This window comes from Photinus pyralis, unplaced genomic scaffold (assembly GCF_008802855.1).
Source record: "Photinus pyralis isolate 1611_PpyrPB1 unplaced genomic scaffold, Ppyr1.3 Ppyr1.4_LG6, whole genome shotgun sequence".
In the NCBI taxonomy this organism is placed as follows: domain Eukaryota; kingdom Metazoa; phylum Arthropoda; class Insecta; order Coleoptera; family Lampyridae; genus Photinus; species Photinus pyralis.
In genome coordinates, this window is record NW_022170663.1 from 27441706 (window position 1) to 27462460 (window position 20755).

Sequence of the window (20755 nt, forward strand, 5' to 3'; positions counted from 1 at the left end):
TGCACAATTTATACTTTCATGTAATGTTAAACTAATATTTTGACCTCTTATAAAGAAAACTATGACTTACACGTGTAAACAGAGGTACATAAAAAAATAAATCATTTGAATTCTTGTACTATAAACCACATAGGTAACAGTGAATCGAACACGTATCATCTATAAAAAGTTATTTTGCTGATTTTTAGAGTGTAAAATGTGTAGTACGCACAAATACAGTTATTGAAAATCTACACCTGTATGTATGTTTGTGCAACTTCTTTGCAGGGAAACATGGTTACACTAAATCAGAAATTAACAAATATAGAAGTTAACAATCTTAGCAAAACATAATTGAGCAAATATTAATATTTACAGAATTATATCAAAAACAAGAACAATACTGATTACTCAAAACCTTTAATGAAAATAACAATAATATGATATGTAAAATATAACTAGTGCAGACTGGTAGGTCTCACAACAGTAACATAACAAAAAATAATGGAAACAATTTAAGAAACGTGTACAACATCTTTGGTTGATGCAACCCAGTTACTTTGAGCAATATTGTTCAAGTTAATAACTGACCAGTGAATCCCCCAAATCTTCAAGCAGGCTGCACTATTATCGCACAAAAGAAAAATCTTGGATGGTTACAATGAAAGGTAATGGGGAAAACAGCAATTTATTTGAAACCTACACTTGGCGCATGTTCAGCTTATCTTTTAAACAGATGGTAGACAACACGTCACCTTTATTACTTCCTAAAAACACAGTTTGATCATTTATTTTCTGAAGAAGATATTAATTAAAAATTAAAATGGGCCATTTTCTGTTACAAAAGCTACAGAAATTTATCTGTACAACAATTGCACATCTCATAACAAGGGCAGTTTTTTGTTATTTTATTATAAGTTATGGTTTTGTAAAAATATTAGCAGTTTCTGTTATTTTACGCTGCAAAAGCATATTGTCATGTCATGTCTAAAGAAATTACTAAATCGTTATCTTTGTTTTTGCAGCCTTGAAGTTCAATTCATTCATTCATCAAATGTGCCTACATGCAAATATCTAGTAAAGATGAAACTGCTCCCATTGTTCTCTTCAAAAATACATTCTCTTTTAATTTAACTCACCTTCTATCTCAATGGCTTCCACATTAAATGGCAGAAGTCCTGTCTATTAAGTACCTAACTATGTATATACCTATTCATAGACCCCCAAATTTGTATGTAGTTCGAAAATCAAAATACGACTTTTGTGCAACAATCAAAAATGTCTGATAAAAAACAGTGTTTCATTCTATCCATAAAAAAGCACTAGGCTTACAAAATTTGCATTATAAAAATCAAATTTGGCCAATAGATTTACCAAAAAAGATGGCCAGAGGTTCAAGTAGAGTTCCAAGATGTACAAACGATTTTTATAACTGTATAAGTGCACCATAACTTATTAATTAATAAATAATAATTAATCAGCAATTTAAATTTTTGAAGTCGTATTGTGCAAAGGCATGGACAAAAAATGCAAAAAAGTGGATATAAAGGATATAAGAATAAGACCAACAAATTCGTGGAAACCAGATTATAAAATAGTGATTATGAGTTCAGTCAAGTCACTTGACAAGGTTTAACAAATGGAATCTCCACAGCCACACAAGTGGATCAATCGCTCACAATTTTCAGCAATTGTCATAGACAGTTAGAATGCTGTCATTTGCATAATGTATTGTGTAGTATCAAGTTGATCGATATCTCTCCAACAATAAAATTGAAAATGGAAATCAAACCATAGACTCTTTTCTAATTAATTTGATAACACAAAATTCAGTACACACATAAAATATTCAGTTCATGTTAAATTATCACAAACCATCGAGAAGATATATCTCGCCCTGTATTTTTATTGCATCCCAGGAAGCAACTGGTTGAAAACAAGTAAGTATCCAATGAATGATCATTTTTCTTCAGATTTGTTGAGAATTGTAGTACAACTTGTAGTGCTAGGTAAAACAATTTTTTTTTGTCTTGAAAACATTCATTTACACAGACGAACAAGAATTTTCAAGAGTTCCTGTTTAATGTGTCACGTGGGGTATAATGCTATTCAGATTTTAAGATCAGGTATGGTGTACAGTGTCAGCAACGTGAAAACAAATGAAAATCACGATCAACTATGTCCCCCGTGGTGCTCGTATGTTTCATTCTATTCCTCAATTATAAAAGTTGGATTGACTTAGATTCACCACTCTGTATATTCATTATCCAATAAATTGGTAGTAGTATGTTGTGACATCACAAAGTTCCGTTTTTCAAGTAACATATACATAGTCAAAGAGATAGAAATAAGGAAAAAGTTTGACATTGAATTATTGGAAAAATCCCATGACACACTGTTTGGGATCAAACACACTCGTGATATTGGCATATTTATCAGATTCCAAATTTCATTTGTTTACAAGACCAAGTCGAGCACCAAGCTATAAAAAATTACAATAAAAAGAAAGATAAATAAAAGTTGCTGGAAGTACTGATTCTAAGATCAAAGTGTAAAGTGTAGAGCACCACTGACATAAGGTAAAATATTTTCTTGTAACCATCCAAAATAGGTATCAACCAAATTAGCCATTTGATTAATTTAAAAGGTCAGCCACTACCTATACGGATAAATGTTTGAAATGATACTGATAGCAGTATGATTAACTGGAACACTTGAGTACTGCTCAATACCAAAACCATAGTGTCATTACTTTTAATGAAATTAATGTTACATTATGTAACATTTCAAAAACCACCTAATCATAATAAAAATAAGAGTAGATACGTTCGAATTTTTTTCACTATACTTATCTTAAAAACTGAAAATTCAAAAAAATAACCTGGTAACAATTATAGGGACCATATGATTGGCTTTATTGTTGCAAATTGTGTGTCAAAACAGAATGAGGATGTATGTTAACGTTTAGTAGACCTGGGTTTAGAAGTGAGTACCTAAAAATTAAAATTCGCTTAATTAATTGCTGGATATTTTAAGAACTTACTTAATATCACGTTTCCGCAAATGTTGTATTACTGCAGGTCTAAGTCGAGATTTTCCCGGACTTCTTTTGCCTCTACCAGTAATAATGAATAATGTTTCCTTCTTTTTATTGGTACCTCTTAACAAGTTGATGTTTCGGTCTAAGAATATATCCAAAGCGGGAAGAGCCTCCTTCACGTATAAGTAGTGAAGGTCCAAAGTTTGAAAGTTCTGCAATTTTTCGGAGTGTTCCTGAAGAAACGCCGTAGCTGCCAGACCATTTGTTTGCTCGTATAGTCGCGTATATGATTTTGCAAGGTCGGAATAGAATTGTGCGACTGCATACTGCCTGCTCTGAAATGCTCGCTGTGCCTTTTGCATACACTCGTTGTGTTTTCCGTAATAGTCATTTGCTTCATCACGATATTCGATAGCAGTTTTTGATACGTCATCTACAGTTTCGGTCTGTAAAAAAATTTATTGAAAACAAAATCAGAAAATGTTTCCTTTCTCAGTTTTACTATCATTAAAAAAGGAAGAGAACAGTGACAGAAAACAAAAATAGCTATATGTGGTCTGAAAATTTGTCACAGTTTCAGATAACAATGCAGCAATTAAGTGTAAATGGACAGTTTAATCGAATTTAGGTGCGCCGTATTCTTGGATGAAAAAATAACTGGATTGCTAGCAGTAAAATTTATAAAGCCAACATCTACAGCGCCACCACAAGGCGGTGTGCGTTTTGTGAAACGAAATTTGACACACGTCAATGTTACGAGATTTAATTTTAAGTGTTTTATAATGATTTTATGTAAATTTGTGTTAGTTAGTTGTGTTACTTTTACATAATTAATTAAAAATGAGACGCTGAAGTTGTTTTATCAACGTTTTCATTTGGTGTATAACTTATTTTCTCGAAAAACAACCTTTTAGATATACTTGTCCTTGCAAATTTCATATTTAGCGCCTCAGATTTAGTTCTCATTTTAGTCATACCCAGTGATGGCGCTGCAGATGTTGGCTTCAAGTTTTATATTAGATATTATACGACGCTAGCAGTTCAGGTTTTAATGGTTGTAGGTCGTATTTTCCATGATTGTGATATCTTTCATATTGCACCATACATTTATAGTAAAAATAGTTGACATATGGCAGATGTTCTCATTACATTTTTGTAAAATTGTCAAGCGAGATCGTTATATTGGTTTTATTTCAACTGTTTAAAACGTGTCTGTGTACCCCAGTACAAAGATTCACATTCGTGAGTGCTCAATAGGGGCATAATTATAACATTTGGCGACCGTGACAGGACATTTATTCGTGAGTTTTGTTCTGGGAAAACGTTTGTGGAAAATGGAGCAACTGGATGTGGAACAGCTTAAAAAACTTCGTATCTCTTCCCGGTAGGCGTTTACGAAAGCGTACAACGAGTTACAGGTTCTTTTAGCTGGAGATATTACAACTACTAAGGTAGTTGAGGTGAAGATATCTTGGCAATTATTACAGGAGAGACATGAGACGTTAGTGAGGACAACTGAGGGATTACACTGCCTAATGTCCGCTGATGAAGAAATTTCGGAGGACAGTTTAACGGTAGATATGGACGAAGCAGCAAAGTACCCCCGTACATTTCTAACGGGTAAATACGCGGTAGAGGAGGTATTCCAACTTCTTGATCCTCCGCCGCAGTACAATCTACTCCTGGAGGATCGACAACAGGGGTAGTTAATATACCTATTACATCTAAGAAACTGAAACTGATAACGTTTGGTGGTTCCACCCGCGAATGGTTCGCGAGCTGCTGAGTTAATTGCATGCTTTCCACCTACCGGCAGTTTGCAGAATGCCAAACGAGGCATTAACCGCGAAGCTTTGAGTAGCTTATATGCCAACTTGAGTCACATATGCAGGCGTTAGCAACATTGAGAGTTACTACAGACAAACGTGCTGCTATGTTGTACCCATTGGTGGAATCCGCATTACCTAAGAAACTTTTACGCACGTGGCAACGTACAACGGAGTCGAGACAAGCTAAAGACTGCAAAGAGAAACTCAAAGCGTTAATACAGTTTATCGGCACCCAAGTCGAAGCCGAGGAGAAAATACTTTTGGCCACTGACAGTTTTGGCTTGGTGAATAAAAGGCGAGTGAAGCGGACAAAGCCAGGAAAGAGCAAAAGATTGTTCTGACGGCAATGGGTCTTTTGACAACTAAACCGAAAGGAGAGATTTGTATCTTTCCTGATGGCGATCATTCTAGCGCTGACTGCGAGAAAGTGCGGGCCATGTCTTTGGGTGAACGTCAAAAAATAGCACCAGATAAGAATTTCTGTTTCAATTGTTTGAAACGAGGCCATGGTTTTCGACGATGCAAGGTCCAGCTTAAGTGTAAATGGTGTTCTAAGCGTCATGTCATGGTTATGTGTAGAAGCCTAGCGATTAATAAATCGACAGACGAATCTACGGAAGCTGAGAAGGAAAAAGTTACTACAACAGAACAGAATCTGGCTTAATTTTTTTAAATGTTCCTGAAGTTTGTTTAATAACATTGACAGCGACACTTCTTCAAGGCAAACGGGAACAGATAGTGCGCGCGGTAATTGAACCGGATCCCAAAACTCTTATACAGGGTGTTACATGACCGCATCCAAAAAAAAATTGGGTGATAGAGGGGAACAAGACAAACACTTTTTCCAAATAAACCGATGGTCCAACGTGTTTCGTTTGGGAGGGGTGGCTCCCAAACGAAACACGTTGTCTTTGTCCGGCCAAGAATTGCAGTGGAACTTTTTTTTTCGAATTTTCAAAAACTAATTTCAGATTCGTTATTTTCATGTTCAAAAACCCCCAGATACCAAATTTCGTCGAAATCAGAATTTTTTTTCGCACCCCCAAATAGAGGTGCGCCCCTTCGGGATAGAAATTTTGATCAAAATCGAATAGGGCATACCCGAAAACCTATTCAAAGACGTGCCACCCATCTTTGTAACTCTTATGGTTGCTGAGAAAAAAATTAAAGAAGAAATCCAAATTTCACCCCTTCTTTGGGGGTGGATCCCAAACGAAACACGTTGGATCATCGGTTTATTTGGAAAAAGTGTTTGTCTTGATCCCCTCTGACACCCAATTTTTTTTTGCATGCGGTCATGTAACACCCTGTATACGCAAAGCGGATGCGATTGCTATGGGTTATCATTCAGAATGAGAGGATGAAATTGCACAGACCCCTTTTGGTCAGATTAAGACATGGCCTCAAAAGCATCATGTATACCGACTACATTTACGTAGTGTCGATGGTAGTTACGCTTGTACTTTTGAAGCCAAAAGTCAAGTGAACATTTGTGATAAAAATCCTGCTGTTTTGTTTTGTGTCGAGTATGCAGGTGTTGGAAAAAGAAGGTATTTTTCTATTAGATGTTGCCACATCGGGATGGACACTACTGGGAAAATTACCTGTTACTACTTACTTTCAAACGAAATGAAATAACTTAGCGATTTCTCTGTTAATTCAAGATCGCGATATTGCCAGCTTTTGCGATCTTGAAACTAGTGGCATAAAGGACGTAGCAAGTCAGAAATCAAAGGAGAGGCGAGACAAGGAAATTGTAGAGCGGTTTACATTCCATTCAGTGACTGAAGATGGATTGAGTATAGGTACACACGTTTTGTGATGCTAGCGGCAAAGCCTATACACCAGCCGTTTATTTGAGAGCAGGCATCGTCTCAAGGAGGCACAGTCCAATTGATTACAGCAAAGGCAATAGTAACGCCTCCGAAGTCAACCACGATTCCTAGACTAGAATTTAGTGGCCACTATTGGCGCAAGGTTAACTAATTTTGTAATTCAAGAGTTGCAATATCAGAATGTTCGGTGTACATATGGACTGATTCCACAACTGTATTATCGTGGATTCTACGAGACGACATTTGTGAGATACGACAGTTGGAAGAGTGGATTTGCTGAAGATTTATACCAGGTTAATTAAATTCGGCGGACTTACCTTCCCGAGGATGTTCAGTGGGAGGGCCCTTTATGGTTAAAGAAAAATTCAGAAGAATGGCCAAAGTCACCAGACGAAGTTGATGAAACGAAGGTAGTTCGAGAACAGCAAAAAGGATTGGTGAAATCCAAAGAAGAAGAAGTTGTGCCTGTACTACTATCAGGACAATTAACTTCAATTAAAGACAAGTCGTGGTATCCGGACATTTCTAGGTATCATATCGTCGTGCGGTGTATCGCGTGGTCTAAACATAAAATAAAACTAAAATAGGACCGATTTAATCTCTTTTGTTTTCTTATTTTTTTTTCTTTGCTTAATAAAGAATCATTATTATTATTCTTTATTAGTAAGGGAAATACGTGCAGATGAAGTTTTGTTTATAAAGAGTTTCAGACAGAAATGTTCGAGGGTGTTGACGATTCGCGATTGAAAACTCTTAACCCTTTTGTAGACGATGACGGCGTGATTCGTCTAAAGACCAAATATTCTAAGAGCCCGCGACGCAAACCATTACCATTCAAATAGCAACATAAAACGTATACATGAACAAGTATTGGAGGTCCCCATACACGAAACGCTCGGTCTGTCGGACCGCATTTAGCCGGAAGGTAAACAAATTCAATTGTTTATTTGTATATTTCATAAGAAATCATTACTTTTAAGAAAAGCAGATCATATGTGGTACCAAATTAAAGCTCTTGACGTCAGCTACACAAATAACTCGGTCTGTCGGCAGGCAAATAGCCGGAAATCCTTGACAGACCGACATTTAGTCTGCTGCTGGAAGCCGACATTTCAGTTAGTTATAAATTTCCACGGTCACTCTGATCCAAGCATTTTAGTTCTGTACCAAAGAGTAAATAACCATAAACCTCTACAGCGGATCTAAAAAAGCAGCTGAGCTCCTTGGTTTGACCCTACGGGGTCATTGAACATTTAGTCTGCTGCTGGAATCCCACAAAATAATTGTAAAGTGAAGAAAAGTTATCGACAAAATATGAAATTAATACTTTTCTTCACTTTACAATTGTTTCATTACTTCAGCTGACATGCTTTTGTAATCTCATTGATGAGCTTCAGAGCTTGTACCTCAATGGCTTGTACCGTTTTGTATGGAACGCCGTTTTAGGAGAAATAACTGGTATTATCAGTAATACATTTATACAATGTTCAATGTAAAATAATCACATCATTGAAACTTATATTTTATATATTACTTATCGGCCAAATAGAATGACAATTCTACAAAGATTCAAAGTTGGATTTAAAAAATTATCATTCAATAAAGTTACCATTACAAATATAACCCGTTTACAGATTACATAAGGAATTGATTTAAATAGTAATAGGCATCTATATTAATTTAATGTAAAACTATGATTCATACACCTAAACGCAGCAGTTTACCAACATACACCGACTTAAAATGAAAACTGTATAAGTCAACACTAGAAAAGTTAAATTATACACAACAACACTATACAAGCTGAATATTGATAACACTTAAAGAACTTAAGTAGGTGCATTTCATGATCGTTATAATTTAAATAGCAAGATTTTATGAGAGCGCTTCCGTAATACATTTTCTAAAGATCTGTTCTTTAAGGTTAAATTATGCTAGTAAGAGCAACACTTTAAAATATTAAAATACAAGATTTGAAGTGCAACTTTTGTAAACTCTCACATATTTTACTTTAAAAAATTAAAGTCGAAAACTTTTGGAATCTCATAAATATATCACTCCAGAAAGTTGACATTATATAAATTGATATTTGGGATTTTTTAAATTACATATATTTAAGTTGCGACAAATGCAATTTCGTAGAATTGGCAGTAAGTATTATGTTTATATTATATATTATGTTTATAATATGACATTTCGTTACTTTAAATCACAAATTATTCAAAGTTATAACGTATTTAAGTAAAGTAAGGTAACGCCGCAAAAGAGAATAGTAATTATATATCGTTTAAAGAATTGAAGTTGACAATATTGCCAATTCAAGTTGTAAGTGTTCAAAATTTGAGAGTGTTATATTTTAAAGTTTCATTTTTATGAAAGTTGATAATTGCGGATTTTATACCAAAACGGCGGTTTGGGGCGCCATCTCTCATTGTTCCGCCAAAACTTAACAGCGAAGGCGCGCTTGCAATAGTCGGCGCTTCGGCGTCGTATAAAATGTGAATATGTAATACGGGTTGCAGAACGTTTACCGTCTTGCTGCGGAAAATAAGCATCTGTACTTTAATTCGTATTTGGCGCGCTGCAACCCACATTTGAATTCACATTATACGACGCCGACTATTTCGAGCGCGCTTCGCTGTTGAGTTTTGACGGAATAATGAGAGATGGCGCTCCGAACCGCCGTTTTGGTATAAAATCCGCAATTATCAACTCTCATAAAAATGAAAGTTTAAAATATAACACTCTCAAATTTTGAACACTTACAACTTGAATTGGCAATATTGTCAACTTCAATTCTTTAAACGATATATAATTACTATTCTCATTTACGGCGTTACCTTACTTTACTTAAATATGTTATAACTTCGAATAATTTGTGATTTAAAATAACAAAATGTCATATTATGTAAAAAATAATACTTATTGCCAATTTTACGAAAATGCATTTGTCGTAACTTAAATATATGTAATTTAAAAAATCACAAATATCAATTTATATAATGTCAACTTTCTGGAGTGTTATATTTATAAGATTCCAAAAGTTTTCGACTTTAATTTTTTAAAGTAAAATATGTGAGAGTTTACAAAAGTTGCACTTCAAATCTTGTATTTTAATATTTTAAAGTGTTGCTCTTACTAGCATAATTTAAACTTAAAAAACAGATCTTTAAAAATGTATTACGAAAGCGCTCTCATAAAATCTTGCTATTTAAATAACAACAATCATGAAATGCACCTACTTAAGTTCTTTAAATGTTATCTTATCAATATTCAACTTGTATAGTGTTGTCGTGTATAGTTTAACTTTTCTAGAGTTGACTTATACAGTTTTTATTTTACGTCGGTGTATGTTGCTAAACTGCTGCCTTTAGGTGTATGAATCATACTTTTAAATTAAATATAGATGCCTATTACTATTTAAATCAACTTTTTATGTAAACTGTAAACGGGTTATACTGGTTTTGCTAATTTATTGAATGAATATTTACTTTCAAAATAATGATACGATTGTATTGCAATAACTTTTAAAGTTGTCAAATTGTATTTCAAATGGCCAACAGTTATACCTTTCGGTAACATTCTATTGAAGTGATCACAGAACATTTAATATTTGTTGTTTCAAAATTTGTCTTTATTATAGTGAATATATTTAAAGTGACTTACATAAATTGTACAACAATTAATTATACAACTTTTTACGTTACTTGTTTTCGTGTACATAAAAATTATATTCAATAAAAACCTACATTTGATATTTGTAGACACGTGGATATTGACGCGCCCTTTTAACAAAAAGTATGCGTTCTTCAATACTTTCAATTCTATTGCAGTTAGAAAAGTAACATTTGGTCTTTTTTGAACGAGCTTCATATATGTCTTGAAATACTAAGCTCATAGTATATGTGTTTGGTTAAGTAGTACGTTTAATAATATGCATCGTATTTCCTAAAACGGCGTTCCATAGTTTTGTTTTTGAATTGAATGATTCTCTTATAACGGGCGATCAAAAATGAGTTGCTGTCGAGTCGCCTATGGAAGTTCAAGTTAAATACGATTTCCCATGTAAACAAATGTTCCAAAGGTGACTCGACAGCAACTCATTTTTGATCGCACAGTATTTTGAGCTAACTGTGGGATTCCAGCAGCAGACTAAATGTTCAATGATCCCGTAGGGTCAAACCGAGGAGCTCAGCTGCTTTTTTAGATCCGCTGTAGAGGTTTATGGTTATTTACTCTTTGGTACAGAACTAAAATGCTTGGATCACAGTGACCGTGGAAATTTATAACTAACTGAAATGTCGGCTTCCAGCAGCAGACTAAATGTCGGTCTGTCAAGGACTTCCGGCTATTTGCCTGCCGACAGACCAAGTTATTTGTGCAGCTGACGTCAAGAGCTTTAATTTGGTACCACATATGACCTGCTTTTCTTAAAAGTAATGATTTCTTATGAAATACACAAATAAACAATTGAATTTGTTTACCTTCCGGCTAAATGCGGTCCGACAGACCGAGCGTTTCGTGTATGGGGACCTCCAATACTTGTTCATGTATACGTTTTATGTTGCTATTTGAATGGTAATGGTTTGCGTCGCAGGCTCTTAGACTAAAAGTGTTTAATAGTGCTGATAATTATAATTTCAGATACCCAGTACTCAGTAGTGTTAAGCCCTGAACATGAAATGGTAAAACGGTTGATCCGACAACGTCACCAAGATTTATGCCATGCAGGAGTGCAAATCACCGACCATCCTGCATTTATAGCGATCAGGGGACTAACCTGGTTGGAGCAAGAAACCTTTTCAAGAAATTAGACTGGAATAAGACAGAATGGAGATTCAACCTCCTTCAGCTCCATGGTGGAGTGGAGAATAACAAAAAGGTAATAGAGCTAACGGTACCTCTGGAAAACGAACACGTAAATTAGGTTGGTATACTCTAGTCACCTAATTTCTTGTAATTATGGGGTATTAAATTATTTTATTTGTACCAAAAGCAAGGACCAGCCTTAACCAAATCGCAATGTAATCAATAATTTTGGGTATCCACATTATGTATTAGTGTTGCTAAATACATTTTGTAATTATATTATAGTAATTAACGGGAACGAATACCCAAAAATGTAAGTAAGTAATAAATATAAACCTACCGCAAGTTTCTCTTCATTTGCCAGCTTCATTTCATTTAGTACAGCATCGGGTATGGGTGGTACTCTAATGTCCTCATGAGGATCGTAGATGCTATCTCTGTCAGTAGAAGCCAAAAGCACTTCAACAGTTTGCTCGTACGAATTATTATGGGCGTGTAAAATTTCCATGAGTAACGATTTACTTACAGAAGGAAAGGAGTTACAAAGCTTTTGTATTGTCAGTTTAGCAGCTAGAGTGTCGGGCGTCAATTTTTTCCACTCCTCCATTTCTCTTCTGTAAGCCTTATTAGCAACTTCTTCCTTAATAATTTCGTTTAGATCTGGAGTTCTTCTCCCACTATCAGCCTCCTCAATGATGTCGTCTTGCATTTGTAACTTTTTCGCCAACTCCTCATCTTCCTTTACAATCATATCTAAGACTGTATTTTGCGCTTCCATTTGCAAGAGTGCAGATTGAATATAAAAGGCATGTAGCTGTTCTGCCAGCTCATAAGGAATTTGAACGACTGGCTGGAATCCTTTGGGGAAGGTTTCGGGAAAACCAAACAAGGTTTCCAGCTGGGTAACGCAAACATCTCCTAAGTTGATTTCAACGGTTTGATCTTCATCGAAGTCTTCTGTTGGAAAATTAATATCTGGTTCAAAATCGTTAATATCTATGTCTGAATTTATGGCGATCACCTCTCCGGCCCGAGTGGAAGTTACATCGAAACTTGACGCAGTTGACTTCTGCCTTGCATTCTTAATTTTCAACACATGATCCGAATACAAATCTTTATTTATTTCAATACTTTTCTTAATATGTCTTTCAATGTCAGTGTAACAACTACTAGCGATTTCACTTGGCGGGGTGTTCTCAGATTTTAAACTTGATTCAGGCAAATTCTGCCACGATACGCGTCTAGTTGGACTAGTACTTATGTTTTTGGAGTTTAAGGTTGGTAGTAATTCTTTATTGTCATCTAGCAGTAAATCTACCACCCAATTAATACTTTTATTACATTTGTCGTAAATATCGCGAATGTAATCAAAGGGTATTGTTGGGAATAGACTTTTTAGACTCTCAAGTTGTTCGGTTTCATTTTCACAATCTTCTACCATATGGTCTTCATTAGTCATAGAGCTTTTATGTAATAAAGCCTTCTTAGAAGGACTGCTAGGAGGTGTCATTTTAAAACCTGCATTAATATCACGACTCACTGTCTCAAGTATTCTGATTTCTTCATTTGAAAGGTCTTTCTTTGTTAACAGGGCAAAATCGTGGCTTGAAGTGTTTGTGGCAGAATGAGATTTTTCAATAATTTCATCGAATTCCTCAGCATGCCCAATTTCCGGAGAATTCGCCTTCGAATTATTTACTGGTGTAACCACGTCCCAAAACTCCCAAGAGGATATAGCATTATCTGGCAATCCCCATGACGCAAGATTTAAAGATGGATATATTTCTTTCGCGTTTTTGATTTGTTGGACTTTACCATGGATTTCGTCATTCCTTGATTTAGATGGAGACTCGTTGGGAGAAACGCAGATTTTTTTGACTTCTGGTTGTGAATTTAAACTGATATTGCTCAATCCGTAAATGCTCGGTAGTAATATTTCATCAGCGGTTGTATTTGTATCTGTCAAAATACTATCCATTAAACTTGAAGTTGGCTTAAAGCCATCGGCATTATCCAGACTTCGAATACCGTTATGATTTATAGTCTTTTCCTCAAAACCTATTAAATCAGTAACCTTCGATGGTGATTGCTTGCGTGGATTATTCACATTTTTTCGAGTAGCCTGTTCTAATTTAGGCGGATTGTGATAAACTGGAGGAAAATCTCGAAGAACTGGTGGAACTTGATTTAGATATGATAAATTATATGTTTGAAACAGACTTGCAGGCGTAATATGTTTTTCATATCTCATCAACATATCACGAATTTTCGATTTCGGCACGCCATGCGAATTTCGGCTAGCTAACTGTCTCTCATCAAATACCCAAGGTGTAAAAGGCTCCAATATTTCAACAATATACCCAAAGTTAGCGGCAATCATAGCATATGACTTCATTTCCCACATTTGTGTATTTGTATTATCAATAATGACTGGACTTACACCCGTCGACATTTGCTTATATGCCCTCTGCTGATTAGACTCGTGAGCATTCTGCAGCTTGTAAACATCATATTCGTATCTCTTTGTTCGCTTATTGAAAAAGTAATCGTCAGAACTTAAAATAAAAGTAGAATAGTCTTTGTGGCCAACTGTTCGGTCAACAATTTGCCTAGCTAAAAATGATTTTCCGCTTCCAGGCAGCCCTCTCAATAATATAAGAATCTTGGCGCCTTGTCGAACGTGTTGAACAATTCGTTCAAATTCTCTTTCCTTTTTCGATTGTGTTTTAGAGCGAACTGATATATGATTAAATGGAGAATTCTGAGCAAATGCAGTATAATTTATAGTTTCCGATTCAATAACGACATCTGCATCGTCATTGTTTTGATTTGAACCAATCACACCAGAATAAAGCCTTACGCTATCCCGATTTGTTTGTGCGCCAATGTCAGGTGCAGTAATACACTCGGCAGTATTATCAACCATTGGATCCCGCACTTTGGAATTTGTCGACGTTTCTAATCGCTCTAATAATTCATTTGACGTTACTTCAACTAAAAAAAATATGCTCGAGTTAATATAATTTTTATCTACCGGCTCATTTTGCTACTTTATTGATGGAAAGTACAAATATGCTCAAATTCAACACTCCATGCAATAGAGGACGCAATTGGCTTTGTCTAACTGTGCACTAGTGGCGTACGCAAGAAAGCGCGACTGAGGGGGAGGGTCTAGTCGTGTTAGAGACCCTCAGCTCTAGGCATTATCTCACGAATTGCACTTCTGAGAAAAATTAAAGGTCATGAAACATCATTATCCAATGTTAGATCGCATTAAACAACGATATTTATTCCTTTAACTTTTATAACATGAACAGGCCAGCATTGTATAGTTACACCACTGCTACCTACCTACAATTGCATCCTCACATGATCAAGTAAAACAAATGTGCTCATACTGCAATTAATAAATTATAAGTAGCCAATACTTACTATTATAATTACACTTCTGTGCAATAGAGTGGATAACATGATATTCGAACGCACTCCCAAACATTTCGTATAACTTTTGCATTATTTCGTCTGCATTGACGCTATCATCCCTGGAATATGTTTCTGCTGTCGCCATCTTTAAATATATTAATTTACATTAAATTACGCCCAGTTATTAGGTTCAGATAATGGTAGACAAATTTCAGACATAGTTGTGGGGTGGCGTGCTTTTCGTCCTCAACAAGTATGCCTATTGAAAAATTACATTGGTACAGGACATCTCTTAGTGAGGGGGATGTTTGAACGCCTTATAGGTACGATCAAAAGTTTGTTAGTTCGTGTTTTAGGAAAGTAATATCTATACGATAAAGAACTAGTCACAGTACTATGTTATATTGGGGCGGTTATAAATGCAAGACCATTAAGTAACATACGTGTGCAACTCATCACATCACGATGTAATTCCATTTCTACATTAATTAGAACCTCAAATGGAACACCTCCGGATTATAATTTCTTTACCATAAAAGGTACCGAAAATCTTGGAGCAAGATTGTCTACAGTTATCGTCGCTATGTTTCCAAAATATTTCTGTTCACCGATGGCGTGCTGTATTCCAGTGGTGTATCACTTTTCTTTTTAATAGCGCTGTTATAATCTTTCATCCTCAAAATTTGACCGTTTTTCTAATTTTTTTAGAGAAACCAAATTGCGCCGGGCGGCGGGTGTTTTTTTAAATTGAGACAGACTAAGACGCCTATTCTTGAACCGATCGAGAAAAATCGGTGAGTGTGTGACTTTCTCATCTGCGACTCGCTCACCAAATTTCGTCTCATCCCCTAATTTTACGAATAAAGATATACAGAAGTTGAAGGTAGGTACGGCTTCGAATAGCACCGGAGATTGGAAAAATTGGCGTAAGAGCCGTTTTACACGCGTAAGAATTACTACCAAAATTTACTTGAAAATTTCGCTGAAAATTTTCGTTAAACTGATTTGCACGCACAATATTCTTGGCAAAATTTTAACGAAAATTTTCAATACAAAAATATAGAACATGTTCTATATTTTGATACTAAAAGTGTAGAAAGTGCGCGGGAATCTGCGCAAAGTCGCAAACTGGTATTGCTTAAGTTTGCGTGTTCAACAACAACTAACAGCAGCAAGGGATAAGAGAAGTATTTCATTTACACGCAGCATCATCACCATAATTTATTTATCACAATTTAGGTTATAAAGACAAACCTCATACTCATACATTTTATTATACTGTTGGAAGCCATATCATGAAATGCGCATGCGCTCAAGCATAATTTTTAATAAAATTGTTGTGAAAGTTATTGTAAGTATAAAACATAAACAAACTCGCAAATTTCAAATTTACTTCCAAAACTTTTCGTTGAAATTGTTACAAAACTTTTGGTAGTAATTCTTTACGCGTGTAAAACGGCTCTAAAGCGTCAAAAATATACGAAATTATGAAAATAATCGCTCGACATGACGTCATGCTCACCCACTCACGCGGAAGTCACACGTTCAAGAATAGGAGTCTAAAACCTCTTCCATTTCACATAATTCTTGTTAGGTACTTTATTTTCGATTGACCTTCACCAAATGTCATGTTTGAAATGGAACCCGCCTAAACAAATTATAGCTCTGGATACTATACAATTTCCACTGATCCAAAAAACACCACATATTCCATAAGAAAATTGCTGAGAAGAAACAAATCAAAACGCCAATATTAGTAAAGCGCACGGTGGTATAGATACCGTGGTAAAGCGACACTATTCACGCCACTTTTTGTGTCGTCACAAAGTCGTGAGTCGTGACCTTGGTGAAGGAGATCCCCCAGATACGTAACTAAGAAGTGACCTTCATGGAAGGGATTAGTACAGTAAAATTAGACCAATTTTCGTCCAAACACGGACATTTATATTAATTACTAAGCGGAATATGTTCGGACGCCATCTAGGATGACGTTCAAAAAAGTCCCACGACGACCTCCCTAGTGGGAGAACAGAGATATCCTGGAAAAAGTGGAATTTCAAGAAAATTTCTGAGGCCAGCCTAAAATCCTTCCCCCTCGAACCGATTTGCACCTTGTCGGGGCGGGGGGCGATCAGTAACCGTGGATGTGATTCACAGTGAAGCAAAGAATGTTCCTATTTGGGTAGTCCGCTTTGGATGCCTATTTACAAAATTTCATTTACATATCAGATACATACATACAGATAACAAAAATTGGGATTCCGCAAATACATGCGCATTTTTTTTATTAATCTGCATAGTTGACCGAGGTTTAAGGAATATTTATTAACACAGAAAACCTGACATTCATATGTTCTTTGTAACAAGAATTATAAAAGAAACCCTTTCTTGGAGGTTTGGGCAGTTTCTGGCGTATAACTTTTTGGCCCGCTAGTCTACGTACCCGAAAAACAATAGCGACCATTCTTATATCCTGAAGAACATGTGTATCAATTTTCAAAGCGATCGGACGTTTCTACACACAGTTATCATGCACACGGACAGACAGACGATCTCGAGTATCGTTAATAAACGAACACTTCTTATGTCAAATATCATTAAAAGATGCCCTGTACTGTAGTCTTATTCTAAGAGCCCGCGACGCAAACCATTACCATTCAAATAGCAGCATAAAACGTATACATGAACAAGTATTGGAGGTGACCATACATGAAACGCTCTGTCTGTCGGACCGCATTTAGGCGGAAGGTAAACAAATTCAATTGTTTATTTCATAAGAAATCATTACTTTTAAGAAAAGCAGGTCATATGTGGTACCAAATTAAAGCTCTTGACGTCAGCTGCACAAATAACTCGGTCTGTCGGCAGGCAAATAGCCGGAAGTCCTTGACAGACTGACATTTAGTCTGCTGCTGGAAGCCGACATTTCAGTTAGTTATAAATTTCTACGGTCACTCTGATCCAAACATTTTAGTTGTGTACCAGAATAAATAACCATAAACCTCTACAGCGGATCTAAAAAAGCGGCCGAGCTCCTTGGTTTAACCCTACGGGGTCATTGAAGTAATGAAACAATATTGTAAAGTGAAGAAAAGTTATCGACAAAATATGAAATTAATACTTTTCTTCACTTTACAATTGTTTCATTACTTCAGCTTACATGCTTTTGTAATCTCATTGATGAGCTTCAGAGCTTGTACCATTTTGTTTTTGAATTGAATGATTCTCTTATATTTTGAGCTAACTGGGATTCCAGCAGCAGACTAAATGTTCAATGACCCCGTAGGGTCAAACCGAGGAGCTCAGCCGCTTTTTTAGATCCGCTGTAGAGGTTTATGGTTATTTACTCTTTGGTACAGAACTAAAATGCTTGGATCAGAGTGACCGTAGAAATTTATAACTAACTGAAATGTCGGCTTCCAGCAGCAGACTAAATGCCGGTCTGTCAAGGACTTCCAGCTATTTGCCTGCCGACAGACCGAGTTATTTGTGCAGCTGACGTCAAGAGCTTTAATTTGATACCACATATGACCTGCTTTTCTTAAAAGTAATGATTTCTTATGAAATATACAAATAAACAATTGAATTTGTTTACCTTCCGGCTAAATGCGGTCCGACAGACCGAGCGTTTCATGTATGGTCACCTCCAATACTTGTTCATGTATACGTTTTATGCTGCTATCTGAATGGTAATGGTTTGCGTCACGGGCTCTTAGACTATCTGTAGTCATTTGTTGAAATTTTTACTCTCGGTTTTACTATTGGCTACCATTAATCTGAATTGTAATTTCTAGGTGGATGACTTCTAAAATAAATAAATAAAACTCAGCAAATGATTTTTTTAATTACAAAAACTTTAATATACCTATAGTTGCTTCACAACAGTCTGTAACAAACAACACAAATAAACAATAAAAACAATCAACGGTACCCTGTACTTGTTACCATATTACAAAATAAAGTTTTGCCACCGAACGTTGGGATTGAACAACATTAATTCTGCGAATTCCAGATTTTGAGCACCATGTTTCTACGTCATTCATTCAATGCAGTGCTTTACCAGAAACCCGGCATTACTATCAATCCTGTTATAACAGAATGAATCAAAACTTCTAATCGCACCAGTGGATCCCATAGAATGAATAAAATATCGGAAGGCAGCATAAATTTCCTTTATTCCATCCACAAATTAACAAATAAGATTTTTTTCAGAACCATCAAGGATCAAATAATCAATTGAGTAACCTTAAGCTGTCTTGTACATGTAGAATCAAAGATGTAGCTCCGGGTATTTATCTTTATTTACGGAGTGAACTTTGTGAAGTTTTAAAGTGTCTAGGTACAATTTCACCCACAAGTGCTTTTGTCTGCCAATGAATTTAGTTGCAACTAGTTAATTCTATATTTTGCAAGTGTATGCCTCTTAATATTTAATAATTGAGGAATCGTGGTCAGACATGCAAATAAGTAAAAGAAAAAAGTATGTTTTACAAATGGTACCAAAACATCAATCACCAACAGAAACAACATTCCCTTAGCGAATAAAATGGGAATAATATTTAATTAATTAAAGTAATTAATTATTTATAGTTTAGCATGGAGGCAATTATTTACTATATCTAAAATATTTGCTGATAATAGGTAAAATATATCAGATTCCACTTTGAGACTGTGGAGTGACTAATAGTTGATAATGTGGAGATTGGGTATTATTTCCTACATGAATATTTTAATGAGTGAGTTTGTATTATTATTATATTGTTCAAAAGCTTAGATAATTAGATCTACCTCAACCCTTTCAGTTATGTTACCATAAAGGTATTCTCTGATAACATAAAATTCGAACCACCACAAACAATACTGCTATAATTTTCTGAATGGTGATAATTTGATAAATGTTTACAAACAATTACATCCTGGGAAAGAATAATACAATAGCTACATATGTTTACAGTTTACATAACAAACAACATAAACAAAGGATATAACCTACCTAAAAAACATACCTTTAATCGCTGTGTTTTACACAATCACCTATCGACGTTGATTTCAGGATTTACGTATGCTGTAGGTTACAAATTATTCAAAACAACTGAAATGTAGGAATCATGGGCACAAATAATTAACAAACAAACAACATTAGAGGTTTATCGAAAGTACATTTTAATCTAATCACGTGTTGCTTGGAAACTAGCAGTGGCTATTCTGTCGACACTAATCTGTGGCACTGTTGCCACACCAAATTATTTATCTCTAAAAGCATGTCGATTTAAAGCGATGTAGATATTTTCTGATTTTATTACCTTTTATACAGATTCTTGTGTTCTATTTCGTTTGAGTTTACTTTTAATTTATCGTGGTTATATAATACGCAAAGACAGTGGCGGTTAGGTCCGAAAAATATCGAGAAATCACACAATTTCTTCCAGCGTGGGACATGTCCCATTCGATTTACAATGTTGAGTTATATGTTTATCGAAAATGACAGACGATCCAAGTGGCAGCGTTTGTCCAGCAGACACCTTTAAAGATTGTCATTCCATCTCAGTTTAGCGCGTAAAGAACTCGATAGAGCGTGACGTCTACCAGTGTTCAGGCTCACCTATGTTCTAATCGCCGTAATTGTAATTAAAGAATGTGCAGTATTTGATCAATATTTAATATCTTTTACGAAAACAAGTACCTATTATACAAAAAAATTGTGGATCTTGATCTTCATCACTTTCATCCAAAAGTACATTAATATCTTTAGTAAATATCTCTTCTAATTTTTCTGGAAACTGGGGCCCTGCCTACCACCGTAGTGTATACAAATTATTTTCAATAATCCAACCGTGGCT

General features: G+C 35.4%; 1 protein-coding gene across 2 annotated transcripts; it reads right to left on the bottom strand.

Moving 5' to 3' along the window:
* Positions 1 to 383: 383 nt before the first annotated feature.
* LOC116173062 (NEDD4-binding protein 2) lies at positions 384 to 20114 on the bottom strand. 2 transcript variants are annotated; one of them, XM_031490346.1, is made up of 5 exons: positions 19922 to 20114; positions 14925 to 15060; positions 11833 to 14486; positions 3023 to 3465; positions 384 to 2972 (listed from the first exon to the last, which is right to left on the bottom strand). In XM_031490346.1, the coding sequence occupies exons 2-5, from the start codon at positions 15058 to 15060 to the stop codon at positions 2894 to 2896; spliced, it is 3312 nt and encodes a 1103-aa protein (XP_031346206.1). In that variant the 5' UTR covers positions 19922 to 20114; the 3' UTR covers positions 384 to 2893. The 2 variants fall into 2 exon arrangements, with proteins under 2 accessions (XP_031346206.1, XP_031346207.1); XM_031490347.1 differs by having other exon boundaries at positions 19909 to 20114.
* Between the last annotated feature and the right edge of the window lie 641 nt (positions 20115 to 20755).

Bases quoted from the DNA above. Each gene is read 5' to 3' on its own strand.
- LOC116173062 (XM_031490346.1), bottom strand. From the start codon at position 15,060: ATGGCGACAGCAGAAACATATTCCAGGGATGATAGCGTCAATGCAGAC. The intron at 3,466-11,832 runs GTAGGTTTATAT...ATTTTTTTACAG, and splicing joins CAAATGAAGAGAAACTTGCG to ACCGAAACTGTAGATGACGT. The intron at 2,973-3,022 runs GTAAGTTCTTAA...TTTAATTTTTAG, and splicing joins TTGCGGAAACGTGATATTAA to GTACTCACTTCTAAACCCAG.